The sequence below is a fragment of the Zea mays genome, chromosome 1 (assembly GCF_902167145.1).
Source record: "Zea mays cultivar B73 chromosome 1, Zm-B73-REFERENCE-NAM-5.0, whole genome shotgun sequence".
NCBI lineage: Eukaryota > Viridiplantae > Streptophyta > Magnoliopsida > Poales > Poaceae > Zea > Zea mays.
The window spans coordinates 240,689,756-240,708,670 of NC_050096.1; the positions used below are offsets into that span (position 1 = coordinate 240,689,756).

General features: G+C 46.2%; 1 protein-coding gene across 3 annotated transcripts in view; it reads right to left on the reverse strand.

Moving 5' to 3' along the window:
- Positions 1-575: 575 nt before the first annotated feature.
- Positions 576-18,915, reverse strand: part of LOC100126928 (uncharacterized) — a 33,320-nt gene continuing 14,980 nt past the window's right edge. For 2 of the 3 annotated variants that reach the window (XM_035967340.1, XM_035967473.1), the window contains exons 17-25: positions 18,822-18,877; positions 18,454-18,751; positions 17,967-18,102; positions 17,793-17,851; positions 3,457-3,689; positions 2,440-2,643; positions 2,279-2,357; positions 1,927-2,156; positions 576-1,196 (exon numbers count right to left, since the gene is read on the reverse strand). In XM_035967340.1, coding sequence (XP_035823233.1) covers positions 821-1,196; positions 1,927-2,156; positions 2,279-2,357; positions 2,440-2,643; positions 3,457-3,689; positions 17,793-17,851; positions 17,967-18,102; positions 18,454-18,751; positions 18,822-18,877 — 1,671 coding nt within the window. In that variant the 3' untranslated portion in view covers positions 576-820. The remainder of the gene's footprint in view (positions 1,197-1,926; positions 2,157-2,278; positions 2,358-2,439; positions 2,644-3,456; positions 3,690-17,792; positions 17,852-17,966; positions 18,103-18,453; positions 18,752-18,821; positions 18,878-18,915) is intronic. The other variant, NM_001367427.1, reaches the window with a different exon arrangement.

Here is an 18,915-nt window from a genome sequence, read left to right on the forward strand (position 1 = left end):
TGTATAGGCCCATTGGCCCAGGGGGGTTCGGCTGCTGCCTCCCTCCCTAGTTTTGGTAGTGTTGGTTATGTTTGGCAAGGATTCCCTAGATTAGCTCTTTCCTTTCTAGATTAGATCTTTCCTATTCCTGGGACATCCTTGCCTATATGTAGTGAGGCTTGGGCTCCTTCTATAATCAATCTACTATTTTTCCCGCCATCCTCTTTCAACCCCTAACATCTGTCTCTTAACAACTTTATGATAAACTCCTGATGGCCAGGGTCAACCAAAGACCTACAGTCCTACTCGAGATGTTAGTGAATTACATGTAGACTCGCGCATGGCTAGCTGCACCAGTGAGAATCTAGGGTTACAAGATGATGAACGATTGAACACCACTAATTGAACCAAAGGTTAAGTTGATACACACAGCAGACAAGCACAGAATAGAGAACGCAAAACAAGTCGTACTTGCCGAGGTAAGAGAATCGGTTCCAAGACATTATTAGTATTCATTATTTTAAACCTATAAAGTTATGCCTTCCGATTGGCAAATTTCAGACAAACACTTGACTTAAAATAGCTAGCGCTGAGGATAAGGAAAAGAAAATGACAATAAGTGCATAACAAACATCTTGTTACGACTACATTCCATAACAATGTGATCGTTCATTTTTTGCATCCCATGCGTTCTACCATGTGTACCACAAGAGCCATTTTTTGTCCATTCTACATTCTACCTACTCTAATACTCTCGTATACGCAATATATATACTGCTACCTGGACGTTAACATTACATAAAGACCCCAAAAAAATCTGGCAATGCCACAGAGACAGGCATCATCTCGATCTACCATCTCTGTTTAGAGTCTCCCAACTAATTTCCTGGCCGCACTCGTTACAGGTTGTCGTGCACCCTGCTTTTGTGCCATGGCTTCTCAGAGTCAGCAAGTGGGTTAAGTTGGTGCACTTCTTTTGGTTATTTGAGTTAGCCTTAGGTTGCTGCAGTTGCCGGCTTCTTGAAGCAGGCTTAAGTGGCCGCACAGGATTGGGATATGTTGGAACTGCGCTCATGCTTGATTTTCTCTCAGGATCAGATGCAGCTTTCCTCAATGACTCCCATTCGGACAAAGCCAGGTCCTGCTCCTCCTTTGTAAGCTTTTCTTCTTCATTTTCTTGGAGGAGAGCTTCATGTTCATGGTAACCTGAAATCCACCTGTAAATTCCAAACAGATGTTACCAAACAAGCAGCTACTTAGTACAATTGTGATATATGGGCTGCCAGGCAATAAAGGAAATTAGCAAGTCCCTGTTTGGACTTTGGATGTTTTGGAGCATGTGTTTGGATGCAACAAACTTTATGATTTTAAAAACCATAGTATTGCGAGTTTCAAAAATTCCACCTCTAGACCTTTTTTCTAAACCATAGTTTTGCACATCTATAGGTTCTAAAACTACAGTTTCTTAGTACCATGTTTTTGTAATACAACAGCATCTCTGATCCTCAATGAATTGGGACTGCTAGCCGTCACCCCCCAGCCTGGATGTACGTGGTTCTCATATTGGTGGTGTCAAAGCATCAAAAGGATTGAGAGGAATCTCAGGAAAGGACTTAACTCCTTAATCATCTTGGTGGCTTGGGAGATTTGGAAGCACCGAAATGCGTGTCTTTGAGGGTGCTGCTCCCTGTGTGTCCTACAGGTTAGGCGTGATGTGGTTGAGGAGGGTATAGTTTGGTGCTTGGCTGGAGCTTCAGCTCTTCAGGAGCTCCTCCTGCGACGCCCTGTAGGAGCCTAGTTTTTTGGGCTTGCTAGCCTTGTATTAGGGGTTTGACAAGTCTTGTCTCTCCTATGTTTCTTTTACTTAATGAAATGACACACAGCTCCCTGCGTGTGTTCAAAAAAAAAACGGGTCTAAGTATTCATAAGTAATAGGATGAGAATTACCGAGTTTGCTCACTGAGCAGGCTCAGCATGAGACTGTCGACAGGAACAGGCACAGAGGTTTTAATAGTGTTAGAAGTGGATGGCTTCTCAATCATAGTAGAACCATTCTCGTTCTGTTCCATTAATTCCTCTTCACCAAATTCAAAAAGATGCAGCATCTCTTCTTTGGAGATGGTTCTTGAAACTTGCTGTCTATCCACCACCCTTGCTGCAAGGCCTTCCTTTGTCACCTATTAATACTCGACAAATTGATTTTAAACAAGGATGGAGCTTTATCTACCAGGTACAAGAGAATGAGTTGGATAACTAAAATTGAGAACTCAAAACCAGAAAGAAAAAAATGCAAAATTACCTGGCGCTTATATATTTTCTCTTCCATTGTTTGATGTGCCATTAGGCGGTAGGCATATACAGGTTTGGTCTGGCCATACCTGGAAAGAACATCCCCACACAAAAAAATAAATGGCAATATTCAAGTGCACTTAATGAGCAGCCCAACTGACAAGTTCTTGCCTCCAAACTCGATAAATGGCTTGCAGATCATGTGTTGGATTCCATGATCCATCAAGAAGAACCACGCGATTTGCAGCATGAAGGTTGATACCCAGGGATCCAGCACGAGTTGATATCAATGTGCATTTCACTCTTGTGTTTTCAAGGTCATTAAACATCTCCACAAGATTCTGACGATCAGAAGATGGAGTGCTCCCATCAAGCCTGTTCAGCATGATGTGAATATATAATAATCCTCAAAATCAGTCATAATGACAGTGATGATAAACAACTCTGGTAAAAAATGCTATGCCAAGAAAAACAAGTCATTGCAGAGATAGATGCAACAATGGTACTATTATTGCTATTGAAGCCTTTTTGTTATGCAAAATGGTCATGATTCATAAAAAATATACTGTCAAGCTAGCACTACTGGGTCTTCCAAACAAACATGATGATTTGCCTTGGTAAAAAAGAACATGGCGAAGTCTGGAGCCATAAAAGGTTAATGACAAGCACGCATGAATATGCAAGAAGAGTTTAGATAGAAGATTGATGTCTTTGGTTGTAGAGTATGATGTGATACTGCAATTGCATATTTCTTAGCTCCTACTTGAGACCAACTTTGCAGTCATTCATATTTTTTCCATTATTCGTTATGGTAGATCAATAACTCCAAACACTCCAGAGCAAAACATAGCAAGTGGCACTAAAGCGATACCAGCGTCCAGTTACTACCAAAATGCAGATGTTTGCAGGTTTCACAATGGCTTCATCCCAAATGAATTGGGAAGAAATGCCACTTTACAGGCTCACAGCCCAGCCTAAATTTTTAGTTTAGAGGAATAGACATCATACTATGGGGAGGCCGTGGAAACACATGCATACAAAGCAATAGGTCCAGGATCTTGTTTATCTCATGGGCATGTAGATACGAAGTATAAGAAACCAAAAGAAAATAGATACTTGTAGAACTACCACAGCAGTAGCTGCATTTTTTTTTGTAAAAAAGGGAAACTTTTAAGTGTGGAAGCATACCTGTACCAATCCTTCCCCCGCTTCCAATGTTTGCCTTCTTTTCCATTGATTTGCAATTTTGCCAGATAAAACTCTACTAAATCCAGAGTGGTCAAACTCTGGCTAAACACTAATACTTTGTCGCCTAATTCAGAACTTTTTGACAGGATATCAAGGAGCAAGGTCATTTTGCCACTGTAATCTGCTTTCATATAAGTATTCTCATCTAAAAGTTCCTCCCACCAGTTACTTTCCTACAATAAATATGAAAAGGATTCACAAAAAAGGTAATCAGAACCAAATGCTTAGTTTTTCATGCAAAGTATTACACCCTGTTAGACAGCAATCTGCTGCCATATTTGTGCGGCCAGGAGCCTGGCTTCCACAGCCGGCCGGCCTTGTATAGAAGGATAGGATAGAGTGATTTGGGGGAGGAGTCCATCAATCAGGATCCTGTGATTGAGTAGGGTTTCATTTTGCCTCATGACCTCCTCCCCTATATATGTCCATGTATTTCCTGCTGAGAGTCATGTTCCTGCTGAGTTTCCGGTGGCGGCGTTCCTGCTGAGCGTCGCGTTCCTACTCAGTTCTTTGGGAACCACGAGGCTCGCACCCTCCAACTCGACGCAGCTTTCCACGGCTTCAACCAAGGCGACCTCCCTGTTCAAGACTACTGCCACAAGCTGAAAGAGATGGCTGGACTCCCTGACCAATCTGGGCACCCCTGGCGACGACCGGATCCTTGTCTTCAACATTATCCGGGGACAAGAAGTTTGAGCACGTCGGCACCAACATCCGACGCTACTCACCCTTCCCAGCCTTTCTTAAGGTGCAGGATGATCTTGTTTTGGAGGAGCTCAACATGGAGATGGCACATGCCACCGCCACAGCTTGTCGCTGCTCCACCACCCCCAGCGCCCACTCCACCTACTTCGAAACTAGGGGCTCATCCAGATCCGGCTCCAGCACGAAAAAAAGGGGCGCGACACAACAGCGGTGGTCACGGCCGGGGTACCGCTCCCTGGCCATCCCTCTAGAATTCATGGACAGGTAGCATCCCGATGTGGCCCGGTCCGTCCTCCGGCAGAGAGCAGCCTCGACAGCAACTCCAGCACCATCGTCAGCCGTCCCACGCTATGGTTGCAGCCTCACCTGGCATGTTCAGTCCACCAGACATCCTCGGTTCTGCTCCTACGCCGCCCCAGGCACCTGCCTTCAGCGTGGTGCCTACCACCAGCTGGTCGCCCCTGGTCCGGCAGTTGGGAATAGCAATCTCTTGCTAATTCCTTTAGCACGATGACCCTACAACCCCTGGCTTCGGTCACCGACTGGGGTGCATACTCCGGCACTTCCATCCACACTACGCCATACGCCGATAGCATCTCCCGTCCTTACCCTCCCTCTGCAATCACACCATCCGCCGTTCTCGCTGGTAATGGCTCCACTCTCCCTGTCACCACAGTAGGCGACATGGTTCTTCCCGGACCCTTCTATATTAATGATATTTTACATACTCATGCCATTATTCATAATCTTCTCTTTGTTTGTCGTTTTACAACTGACAACTCTGTTTCTATGGAATTTGACCCTTTTGGCCTCTTTATAAAGGATTTGGCTACCAGGAGCGTGATCATCAGGCCCAATAGGTCGGGTCCCCTCTACACTCTGCACATCCTTGGGTCGTCTCCTTCACATGCTGCTACTCCATGCGCCCTGTCAGTTGTCGGCTTGTCACCACTTCCACCCAGTAACACCTTCTTGGCCATCCCAGCCCCGATGTCCTGTCAAGCCTATCTCGCGCTGTGGTTATCCGATGTAACAGGAGCGCTCCTAATTTTTGTCATGCATGTCAGTTGGGTAAACATACTATGCTGCCTTTTGCTAGTTTTTCTAATCGAACATCTACGCCATTTGAGCTAGTTCATTGTGATCTTTAGACATCTCCTATTGCTAGCGTTTCAGGTTTCAAATAGTATCTTGTCATTCTTGATGATTTTACCCATTACATTTGGACCTTCCCACTTCGGTTGAAATCTAACACATTCACTACTTTGCCCTCCTTCGCTTATGTTACAACTCAGTTCAGTCGTCCCATCAAAGGCGTTAAGTGTGACAATGGGTGCGAATTCGACAATGCCTCCATATGTTCGCGCTCATGCCTCCATATGGTCCTTCCTCCTCTGTCAGCATTCGGTCTATTAATAACGTCATTCGCTCCCTTCTGTTTCAGGCCTCTAATCCTCTATTCCCGCTCACTACTGGGTTGAAAGTCTCCACGCTACCACCTACCTCCTCAACTGTCTTCCAAGCAACGCGATTTCTGCCTCCATCCCTCACGCGGTCCTTTTCGGCAAGTCACCTTCCTATGATCATCTGCGTGTCTTTGGTTGTGCTTGTTATGCCAATATCGCCGCCGCCACTACTCACAAGCTTGCCCCTCGCTACTCGTTGTGTTTTCCTTAGTTACTCCTCGGGTCACAAGGGTTATCACTACATAAATCTCTCCTCCAACTGCATCATCTCCCAACATGTGATTTTCGATGAGGCAACCTTCCCCTTCGCTGCCTCACACGGTCTAACTAATACTGATTTCTTATTTGAGATGGGTTCCTGAAAGGGAAATGTGCCCTTGGGCCATTTCTAAGTATTTTGGTGATTGAGTGCAAACACAAGTGCTTAAATGTGAATTTATGCCCATGGATGAACAAAGTGCAAATCAAGAGTAAAGGTATGTTTCTAAGCCTTAGTACATTGGTTTTGAGTACTAATATACTTGTCTAAGTGTTAGAAACAGAAAGAAGAAGAAAAGAAAGGAGATGGAAAAAAGCTTGGCTGTGTACAGCCAAGACTCAGCCCAGTCTGGCACACCGGACTGTCCGGTGGTGCACCGGACAGTGTCCGGTGGTGCACCGGACAGTGTCCGGTGCGCCAGGCTGACTCGGCGTGAAGAAGCCGCTCTCGGGAATTCGCCGACGGCGTACGGCTATAATTTACCGGACTGTCCGGTGTGCACCGGACTGTCCGGTGAGCCAACGGTCGGCCGGGCCAACGGTCGGCCGCGCGATCTGCGCGGGACACGTGGCCGAGCCAACGGTCGGAAGGGGGCACCGGACTGTCCGGTGTGCACCGGACATGTCCGGTGCGCCAGCGGCTCCCAGATCTGCAACGGTCGGCTGCGCTGTTTAAGGAAGGAAATCGGGCACCGGACAGTGTCCGGTGTGCACCGGACTGTCCGGTGCACCCGACGACAGAAGGCAAGAATGGCCTTCCAGATTTGCTCTCAACGGCTCCTAGCTGCCTTGGGGCTATAAAAGGGACCCCTAGGCGCATGGAGGAGTACACCAAGCAACCTCAGAGCATTCTTGATCATCCACACTCAGTCTTTGCGCATTCGTTCGTCATTCCCAGTGATTCGAGCTCCGTTCTAGTGAGAACTTTGAGATAGTCTTTTGAGCTCGATTCTTGGTCGTGTGTGTGCGAATTTTGCTGTGGATTTGTGTGTGTTGCTTCCCTCCCTTACTCCGTATTTCTTTGTGAATCTCAAGTGTAAGGGCGAGAGACTCCAAGTTGTGGAGATTCCTCGCAAACGGGATATTGAAAGGCAAAGCAAAACACCGTGGTATTCAAGTTGGTCTTTGGACCGCTTGAGAGGGGTTGATTGCAACCCTCGTCCGTTGGGACGCCACAACGTGGAGTAGGCAAGCGTTGGTCTTGGCCGAACCACGGGATAAACCACTGTGTCATCTCTATGTTTGATCTCTTGTGGTATTGTGTTTTGTTGAGACTCCTCTCTAGCCACTTGGCAATTATTGTGCTAACACTTAACAAGTTTTTGTGGCTATAAGTTTAAGTTTTACAGGATCACCTATTCACCCCCCCCCCCTCTAGGTGCTCTCAATTGGTATCAGAGCCGTTCTCTTCAAGAAAGGGACTAACCGCCCGAAGAGATGGATCCTAAGGGGAAGGGAATCGTGATCAACGATAAGGAGAAGGAGTCCTTCGTCAACGAGCCCAAAGATGACAAGCCTACCGACTCCGGCTCGGGCCATAGACGGAAGGAAGGGAAGAAGAAGAAGACAAGGCGCATCAAGGAGATCGTCTACTACGACGACAGCGACGAATCTTCCTCTTCCCAAAGGGACAACGACGACAACGACTATGACAAACAAAAGACGGTTAACTCAAACTTTTCTTTTGATTATTCGCGCATTCCGCATAGCTCAAATGCTCATTTGCTCCCCATTCCACTTGGCAAGCCTCCTCACTTTGATGGAGAAGACTACGGATTTTGGAGTCACAAAATGCGTACTCACCTATTTTCTCTCCATCCAAGCATTTGGGAGATTGTGGAAAGTGGAATGAAATTTGATAGCTCGGATAGTCCTTCGTTTATTAATGAACAGATCCATAAAAATGCACAAGCTACTACTGTGTTGCTAGCCTCTTTGTGCAGGGACGAGTATCACAAGGTGAGCGGCTTGGACAATGCCAAGCAGATTTGGGACACCCTCAAGATCTCTCATGAGGGGAATGATGTCACCTTACTCACCAAGATGGAGTTGGTGGAGGGCGAGCTCGGACGATTCGCGATGATAAGGGGCGAGGAGCCGACACAAACATACAACCGGCTCAAGATCCTTATCAACAAAATAAGGAGCTACGGAAGCACGCGATGGACGGATCACGACGTCGTCCGCCTAATGCTAAGGTCATTTACCGTTCTTGATCCTCACTTGGTGAACAATATTCGTGAAAATCCTAGGTACATCAAGATGTCGCCCGAAGAAATTCTTGGAAAATTTGTAAGCGGGCAAATGATGATCAAGGAGGCGAGGTACGTGGACGACGCGTTGAATGGCCCAATCCATGAGCCTCAACCCATTGCTCTCAAGGCAACAAGGAGCAAGGAGGCGCTACCCAGCAAGGTGGCGCAAATTGAGGCGGCCGGTCTTAATGGTGAAGAGATGGCCCTCATCATCAAAAAATTCAAGACGGCACTAAAGGGTCGCAAGGGACAGCCAAGCAAGACTAAGACCAAGGGAAAGCGATCATGCTTCAAATGCGGTAAGCTTGGTCATTTTATTGCTAACTGTCCCGACAATGATAGTGACCAGGAACACGGGAGCAAGAGGGAAAAGAAGAAGCATTACAAGAAGGCCAAGGGCGAGGCACATATCGGAAAGGAGTGGGATTCGGATTGCTCCTCCTCCGACTCCGACAATGAAGGACTCGCCGCCACTGCCTTCAACAAGTCATCCCTCTTCCCCAACGAGCGTCACACATGCCTTATGGCAAGGGAGAAGAAGGTATGTAATCAAAACAATGTCACTTATGATTCTTCCAGCGATGATGAGTCTAGTGATGATGAAATAGATTACTCTAGTTTGTTCAAGGGATTGGATAGAACTAAAGTAGATAAAATTAATGAATTGATTGATGCCTTGAATGAAAAGGATAGACTCTTAGAAAAACAAGAGGACCTTTTGTATGAAGAGCATGACAAATTTGTAGAGGCACAAAAATCTTATGCTTTAGAAGTTAAAAGAAATGAAGTGCTTTCTAGTGAACTATCTTCTTGTCATGAAACCATTGCTACTTTAAAGAGTGTTAATGATGACTTAAATGCTAAACTAGAAGTAGCTAGTAAATCTAATTCTTGTGTAGAACATGTTGAGATTTGCACTAGGTGTAAAGATTTCGATGTTGATGCTTGTAGTGATCATTTAGTTTCAATTTCCAAATTAACTGAGGAATTGGCTAGTCTTAATACCCAACTTAAGACTAGCAAGAATGAATTTGATAAACTAAAATTTGCAAGGGATGCCTACACGATCGGTAGACACCCCTCAATTAAGGATGGACTTGGCTTCAAGAGGGAAGCCAAGAACTTAACAAGCCATAAGGCTCCCATTCCCGCTAAGGAGAAAGGGAAGGCCCCTATGGCTACTAGTGCTAAAAAGAACCATGCCTTTTTATATCATGATAGGAGACAAACTAGAAATGCTTATAGGAGTTATAATGCGTACGATGATTTTTCTCATGCTATGTTTGCTTCTAGTTCTTCATATGTGCATGATAGAAATATTGGTAGAAGGGGTGTTGTTCATAATATGCCTAGGAGAAATGTTGTTAATATTCCTAGGAAAGTTAATGAGCCTTCTACAATATATCATGTTTTGAATGCTTCCTTTGCAATTTGTAGAAAAGATAGAAAGGTAATTGCTAGGAAGTTAGGGGCAAAATGCAAGGGTGATAAAACTTGCATTTGGGTCCCTAAGGAAATTGTGACTAACCTTATAGGACCCAACAAGAGTTGGGTACCTAAGTCCCAAGCCTAAATTTGCCTTGCAGGTTTATGCATCCGGGGGTTCAAGCTGGATTATTGATAGCGGATGCACAAACCATATGACGGGGGAGAAGAAGATGTTCACCTCCTACGTCAAGAATAAGGATTCCCAAGATTCAATTATATTCGGTGATGGGAATCAAGGCAAGGTAAAAGGGTTAGGCAAAATTGCAATTTCTAATGAGCACTCTATCTCTAATGTGTTTTTAGTAGAGTCTCTTGGATATAATTTGCTATCTGTTAGTCAATTATGCAACATGGGGTATAACTGTCTATTTACAAACATAGATGTGTCTGTCTTTAGAAGAAGTGATGGTTCACTAGCTTTTAAGGGTGTATTAGACGGCAAACTTTATTTAGTTGATTTTGCAAAAGAAGAGGCCGGTCTAGATGCATGCTTAATAGCTAAGACTAACATGGGCCGGCTATGGCATCGCCGCTTAGCACATGTGGGGATGAAGAACCTTCACAAGCTTCTAAAGGGAGAACATGTGATAGGTTTGACTAACGTGCAATTCGAAAAAGATAGACCATGTGCAGCTTGTCAAGCAGGTAAACAAGTGGGAGGAGCGCATCACAGCAAGAATGTGATGACCACTTCAAGACCCCTGGAGCTGCTGCATATGGACCTCTTCGGACCCGTCGCCTATCTGAGCATAGGAGGGAGTAAGTATGGTCTAGTTATTGTTGATGACTTTTCCCGCTTCACTTGGGTGTTCTTTTTGCAGGATAAGTCTGAAACCCAAGGGACCCTCAAGCGCTTCCTCAGGAGAGCTCAAAATGAGTTTGAGCTCAAGGTGAAGAAAATAAGGAGCGACAACGGGTCCGAGTTCAAGAATCTTCAAGTGGAGGAGTTCCTTGAGGAGGAAGGGATCAAGCACGAGTTCTCCGCTCCCTACACACCACAGCAAAATGGTGTGGTAGAGAGGAAGAACAGGACGCTAATCGATTTGGCAAGGACGATGCTTGGAGAATTCAAGACTCCCGAGCGTTTTTGGTCGGAAGCCGTGAACACGGCTTGCCACGCCATCAACAGGGTCTACCTTCACCGCCTCCTCAAGAAGACTTCGTATGAGCTGCTAACCGGTAACAAACCCAATGTATCTTACTTTCGTGTATTTGGGAGCAAGTGCTACATTCTAGTGAAGAAAGGTAGAAATTCTAAGTTTGCTCCCAAAGCAGTAGAAGGGTTTTTATTAGGTTATGACTCAAATACAAAGGCGTATAGAGTCTTCAACAAATCATCGGGTTTGGTTGAAGTCTCTAGCGACGTTGTATTTGATGAAACTAATGGCTCTCCAAGAGAGCGAGTTGTCGATTGTGATGATGTAGTTGAAGAAGATGTTCCGACGGCCGCTATACGAACCATGGCGATTGGAGAAGTTCGGCCACAGGAACAAGATGAACGAGATCAACCTTCTTCCTCAACTATGGTGCATCCCCCAACTCAAGACGATGAACAGGTTCATCAACAGGAGGCGCGTGATCAAGGGAGAGCACAAGATGATCATGTGATGGAGGAAGAAGCGGAACCGGCACCTCCAACCCAAGTTCGAGCGATGATTCAAAGGGATCATCCCGTCGACCAAATTTTGGGTGACATTAGCAAGGGAGTAACTACTCGGTCTCGATTAGTTAATTTTTGTGAACATTACTCCTTTGTCTCTTCTATTGAGCCTTTCAGGGTAGAAGAGGCCTTGCTAGATCCGGACTGGGTGTTGGCCATGCAAGAGGAGCTCAACAACTTCAAGAGAAATGAAGTTTGGACGCTGGTGCCTCGTTCTAAGCAAAATGTTGTGGGAACCAAGTGGGTGTTCCGCAACAAACAAGACGAGCACGGAGTGGTGACGAGGAACAAGGCTCGACTTGTGGCAAAAGGTTATGCCCAAGTCGCAGGTTTGGACTTTGAGGAGACATTTGCTCCTGTGGCTAGGCTAGAGTCCATTCGTATCTTGCTAGCATATGCCGCTCACCATTCTTTCAGGTTGTTCCAAATGGATGTGAAGAGCGCTTTCCTCAACGGGCCAATCAAGGAGGAGGTGTACGTAGAGCAACCCCCTGGCTTCGAGGATGAACGGTACCTCGACTACGTGTGTAAGCTCTCTAAGGCGCTCTATGGACTTAAGCAAGCCCCGAGAGCATGGTATGAATGCCTTAGAGATTTCTTAATTGCCAATGCTTTCAAGGTTGGGAAAGCCGATCCAACTCTTTTCACTAAGACTTGTGACGGTGATCTTTTTGTGTGCCAAATTTATGTCGATGACATAATATTTGGTTCTACTAATAAAAAGTCTTGTGAAGAGTTTAGCAGGGTGATGACGCAGAAATTCGAGATGTCAATGATGGGCGAGTTGAACTACTTCCTTGGGTTCCAAGTGAAGCAACTCAAGGACGGCACCTTCATCTCCCAAACGAAGTACACGCAAGATCTGCTAAAGCGGTTTGGGATGAAGGACGCCAAGCCCGCAAAGACTCCGATGGGAACCGACGGACACACCGACCTCAACAAAGGAGGTAAGTCCGTTGATCAAAAGGCATACCGGTCAATGATAGGTTCATTACTTTATTTATGTGCTAGTAGACCGGACATTATGCTTAGCGTATGCATGTGTGCTAGATTTCAATCCGATCCTAAGGAGTGTCACTTAGTGGCGGTGAAGCGAATCCTTAGATATTTAGTTGCTACGCCTTGCTTCGGGCTCTGGTATCCAAAGGGGTCTACCTTTGACTTGATTGGATACTCAGACTCCGACTATGCTGGATGTAAGGTCGATAGGAAGAGTACATCGGGGACGTGCCAATTCTTAGGAAGGTTCCTGGTGTCATGGAACTCTAAGAAACAAACTTCCGTTGCCCTATCCACCGCTGAGGCCGAGTATGTTGCCGCAGGACAGTGTTGCGCGCAACTACTTTGGATGAGGCAAACCCTCAGGGACTTTGGCTACAATCTGAGCAAAGTCCCACTCCTATGTGATAATGATAGTGCTATCCGCATGGCGGAAAATCCTGTTGAGCACAGCCGCACAAAGCACATAGACATCCGGCATCACTTTTTGAGAGACCACCAGCAAAAGGGAGATATCGAAGTGTTTCATGTTAGCACCGAGAACCAGCTAGCCGATATCTTTACCAAGCCTCTAGATGAGAAGACCTTTTGTAGGCTGTGTAGTGAGCTAAATGTCTTAGATTCGCGGAACTTGGATTGAATTGTAGCATACATGTGTTTATGCCTTTGATCATGTTCACTCTGCATTTCGTTGCTTATTGTGGTGCTCAAGTTGTACAAACACTCCCTGGACCTCACAAGTCTGTTGCAAAATGATGCACATGTTTAGGGGGAGATGTGTTACAACTTGAACCTTTGAGACTAACCATATGCTTGAGTTTGATTGATTTAGTCTCAAAGAAGGATTGAAAAGAAAAAGGTGGACTTGGACCATGAAAGACTTCCACTGCACTCCGATGAGAGGGTAACTTATTCCAAGTCCATCTCATGAACTCTTATTGCCATTTGCTCTTAATTTAAGTATTTTGGTGAGGCAATGGGATTTAAGGGCCAAAATTGATCCCGTTTTGGTGCTTGATGCCAAAGGGGGAGAAAATAAAGGCCAAAGCAATAAATGGATCAGCTACCACTTGAGAAATTTTGAAAATAGTAGAATAGAGCTTTTGGTTTGTCGAAACTCTTGTATTGTCTCTTTTATCAAAAGTTGGTTTCTTGTGGGGAGAAAGGCTGATTATGGGAAAAAGGGGGAGTTTTTGAAATCTTTGATCAATCTCTTTTGGAATGACTCTCTTTATGCTTCAACATGTGTGTTTGACTTAGAGATAGAGATTTGAGTTTGATTTGCAAAAACAAACCAAGTGGTGGCAAAGGATGATCCATATATGCCAAATTGAATCAAAATGAATTTGAGTTTTATTTGAAGTGATATTGCACTTGTTCTAGTTGCTTTATGTTGTGTTGGCATAAATCACCAAAAAGGGGGAGATTGAAAGGGAAATGTGCCCTTGGGCCATTTCTAAGTATTTTGGTGATTGAGTGCAAACACAAGTGCTTAAATGTGAATTTATGCCCATGGATGAACAAAGTGCAAATCAAGAGTAAAGGTATGTTTCTAAGCCTTAGTACATTGGTTTTGAGTAATAATATACTTGTCTAAGTGTTAGAAACAGAAAGAAGAAGAAAAGAAAGGAGATGGAAAAAAAGCTTGGCTGTGTACAGCCAAGACTCAGCCCAGTCTGGCACACCGGACTGTCCGGTGGTGCACCGGACAGTGTCCGGTGCGCCAGGCTGACTCGGCGTGAAGAAGCCGCTCTCGGGAATTCGCCGACGGCGTACGGCTATAATTCACCGGACTGTCCGGTGAGCCAACGGTCGGCCGCGCGATCTGCGCGGGGCACGTGGCCGAGCCAACGGTCGGAAGGGGGCACCGGACTGTCCGGTGTGCACCGGACATGTCCGGTGCGCCAGCGGCTCCCAGATCTGCAACGGTCGGCTGCGCTGTTTAAGGAAGGAAATCGGGCACCGGACAGTGTCCGGTGTGCACCGGACTGTCCGGTGCACCCGACGACAGAAGGCAAGAATGGCCTTCCAGATTTGCTCTCAACGGCTCCTAGCTGCCTTGGGGCTATAAAAGGGACCCCTAGGCGCATGGAGGAGTACACCAAGCAACCTCAGAGCATTCTTGATCATCCACACTCAGTCTTTGCGCATTCGTTCGTCATTCCCAGTGATTCGAGCTCCGTTCTAGTGAGAACTTTGAGATAGTCTTTTGAGCTCGATTCTTGGTCGTGTGTGTGCGAATTTTGCTGTGGATTTGTGTGTTGCTTCCCTCCCTTACTCCGTATTTCTTTGTGAATCTCAAGTGTAAGGGCGAGAGACTCCAAGTTGTGGAGATTCCTCGCAAACGGGATATTGAAAGGCAAAGCAAAACACCGTGGTATTCAAGTTGGTCTTTGGACCGCTTGAGAGGGGTTGATTGCAACCCTCGTCCGTTGGGACGCCACAACGTGGAGTAGGCAAGCGTTGGTCTTGGCCGAACCACGGGATAAACCACTGTGTCATCTCTGTGTTTGATCTCTTGTGGTATTGTGTTTTGTTGAGACTCCTCTCTAGCCACTTGGCAATTATTGTGCTAACACTTAACAAGTTTTTGTGGCTATAAGTTTAAGTTTTACAGGATCACCTATTCACCCCCCCCCCCCCTCTCTCTAGGTGCTCTCAGTTCCACGGCCTTATCCATTGGGATCCCTCTTGCCCCTGCAGGTTCTCCTGGCGCACCACACATTGGCTGGGTCCTGTCTCTGGTGCCCCTCCCGGCGCCTCATGTCCCCTCGGGCTTCCTGCCCCAAGCTGCCCCGACACTATCGCATATGCCTTTCGTGCCACGCACGGCCTCAATGATGCCACCTGCGCCATGCACGGTCTTGCCTACAACACCTATGACCACACATGTGCCACATGTGGCCTCGCCTCCAACATCTGTGCCCCCTACGGTCTCGACAGCAAGACGTCGACACCTGAGCCACGCGTGGCCACGTCGACGCCACCCAACCGCTTCCCTCAGCCCACTCAGGTCTACCAGCGTCACCCGAGGGCTCCTCCTGCGTCCTCTTCGTCCCTCGATGGCAGGGGCACTTGCCCATTCGAGCATCTGGTTGAGGTCGCTCGGGCAGCTCGCCACTCATCCGATGGTCACCCGACGCACCTCCGGGACCATCAAGCCCGTCAACTACAGTGTTGCCTTCATTGCCTCCTCTGCGATGTCTCCAGTTCCGCCCTCGAATCATCGTGCGCTCGTCGATCCACACTGGCGGCGCGCCATGGAAGAGTATGCGGCTCTCCTCGCCAATGACACTTGGGACCTAGTCCACCTAGCTCCAACGTCGTCACTGGAAAGTGGGTTTCAAACACAAGTTTCAGGCCAACGAGACATTGGAGCGATAAAAGGCACGTTTGATTCTTCGTGGCTTCACTCGGCGCGTCGGCATCAAGTACGACGAGACTTTCAGCCCAGTTGTCAAGTCGACGACGGTCCGCACAGTACTATCCATGGCGCTCTCTCGCGAGTGGCCCATTTATTAGCTCGATGTGAATGATGCATTTCTCCATGACACTCTCAACAAGACAATATACAGTAGTCACCAGCTTACTTCGTCGACACAACGCCCTTATATGGTATGCCTCCTGAAGAAGTCCCTCTACGAACTCAAGAAGGTGCCACATGGCTAGCACAGCTAGTTTGTCGTACCTCCTCTCACCAGGGTTCACTTAGGCCAAGTCCAACACGTCGTTGTTCATCCTCCATCAGACAGGGACCATATATTTGCTGCTCTATGTGCACGACATCGTCCTAACTGCCTCCACCACTTCGCTCCTTCAGCAAACGATTGTGGCTCTTCATCGTGAGTTTGCCATGAAGGATCTTGGGCTGTTACACCACTTCTTGGGGATCTCCGTCGAGTGACGCCCAGACAGCCTCTTTCTCCCCCAACGCACATACACGGAAGATATTATTGAGCGCGCAAGCATGACAGGTTGCAAGTCGTGCACTACACCTATCAATCTCCAAGCTAAGCTTGCGACCGACTCCAGCCCTCAGGTGACCGACGCTACTCACTTCAGAAGCCTCACTGACGCTCTGTAGTACCTGACCTTCACCAAACCTGACAACGCTTATGTCGTTCAGCGGGTCTGTCTTCATATGCATGATCCTTGGGAGCCCCAGTTGACGGCTCTCAAGCGGGTCTTGCACTTTATCCAGGGCACTCAGAGCCATGGTCTTCTGCTTCGGTCCTCCACTTCAGAGCTCGTCGTCTACACTAATGTCGACTGGGCTAGATGCCCTGACACCCGTCGCTCTACCTCGGGTTATGCGGTTTTCCTCAACGCAGCCAAATCTCATGGTCATCTAAGCGTCAGAACATGATCTCTCGCTCGAATGTTGAGGCAAGGTACCACGCAGTTGCCAATGGCATGGTCGAGGCATGTTGGTTGCGCCAGCTTCTCCAGGAACTACACGCACTGCTCCCACGGAGCACCCTCGTCTATTGCGACAACATCGTCGTCGTCTACCTCTCCACCAACCTCGTTCAGCATTAGCGAACGAAGCATATTGAGATTGATCTTCACTTCGTCCGAGAAAAGGTCGCCGTCAGACACGTCTGCGTCCTCCACATCCCGACGACGTCGCAGTTCGCCGACATCTTCACTAAGGACCTCCCCTCCACGTTGTTTTCGGAGTTTCGGTCTAGTCTCAACATCTGTTGCGGCTAGAGTTTTGACTACGGGGAGTTGGGCTGGGCAGTATGGTCACCTGTCACTAAGGGGTTGACGCCCATCTAGAGGTTGTCGGCCTGCCACCCATCTCCTGGTGGCTAGGGTTTTCCCTTGTGAAGGGTGTTGTACTCTCTATATATGTAACCCCTCCTGCATATCAATCAATCATCTAATTATGTGGCATATCTCTCTAACACTCATGACCTCCTCTATATATGTACATGTATTTCCTCTCTATCAATTAAATCTACTACTCCTTCAAATCTACATTACTTTCACACCCATTAGCATAGGTACCTTTTGATTTATTGGTCGACTGAGTTTGGATTAAAATATTAATCATCCATTATCGAACATATCTAGAAACCAAAAAGATACCTAGTACACAGCTAGGAACAACATATAGAAAATTGTGCATGCACTACTATATAATGGAAGTTTTTTTGTGGGAACTTAATTAAAATGTGTGAGTGTGTTGGTGCGTGTGTGACCACATTGCATTTTTTTCTCGAACCGCGCAGAGAAATACGGTCATTTCATTAAGAAGGAAAAAGAGGTCCCCCTGGAAAGATTATTCACCCCTAGGGGGAGTGGTGGATTACAACTCACACTTGTACACTGTGATTACCAAAACCGACCCAAAGAGGTCGTGACGACGTGACCACATTGCATTCTCTACATTTTCTTCTTTTTAATGCAATAATATGCATGGTGGATAAGGTTAAGAACCTCATTCATAATGATGTTGCTTTTCTTGGACTGCTGATCAGCTTTATCCTTTTGCTTCTCTGTAGAAATGATAAAGTGTATATATCATAGAAACTTTAGATAATACGCAAAGTGCACTATGCAGGTTTGCCAAACCCGGGTGAGTGTTATTGACAGTGGGATATAATAAATTACCTCCATTAGGCAAGTAATTTTCAACATTATCATCGCTTGAACTCTCATCCATCATAAAATTCTCAACCGCGTCTTCACGACGCAAATTTCCTCTTTGTTCTTTAGCCATCTGGAGGAGCCCCGGATGATTCCATACCTACACTTCAACAGTGTTACTCCCTCGCCCCTCCATTCCAAATTATATGTCACTCTTGCTTTGTCCATGTCAAACTTCTTTAACTTTGACTAGGTTTTTAGAAAATTATATTAACAATGAAAAGTTCAAATACATACACCATCAAGACATATTTCATAAAGACTAATGACACTAATTTGATGTTTTAGATGTTGGCTCGTTATTCCATAAGACTTGGTCAAAGTTGGAGACATTTGATTTATGAGTTAGGACAAAAGCTAAATTGGCCTATAATTCAAAATGGAGGTACTACACAGCAATTCAACCTTGTTTTTATCTAAGAAACAGCACAAAGATGCAAGGTTAACATACCTGGGATAATGTCTGGTACTTGGCAAAGAAGGACCTGTGAGATTTTTCTGAATAACCACTACTTGAGAAACCATGAACATCCAAGAACCTTTTGTATAGCTTCCTCTGCAGCTGTGAGAGCTTTACAGTAATAACAAAAACCTTCTTTGGTGGTAGATCATTCTTCACAACGTTCATGCTCTTTCGCTGGACAAAACCTTTCAGTTGTTCAAACAAGATGTGTGATCGTTGGTTCATGATCTTCACATCATCTGATGTTGAATTCGTGTGTTGCCCATTTTCAATGGGGTTCTGGAACCTGATAAAGCAGAACTCATTATTTCAACTTTAAACAAAACTATGATGCACAAATGGCAGCGTTCACCTACCTGTTTCGGAATTCATGAGTACTCCCAAGAAAACCTTCCCTGACAAAATCAACCATCTGCTCACAAGATTGAAAAAATATATATGTTGGCAAAC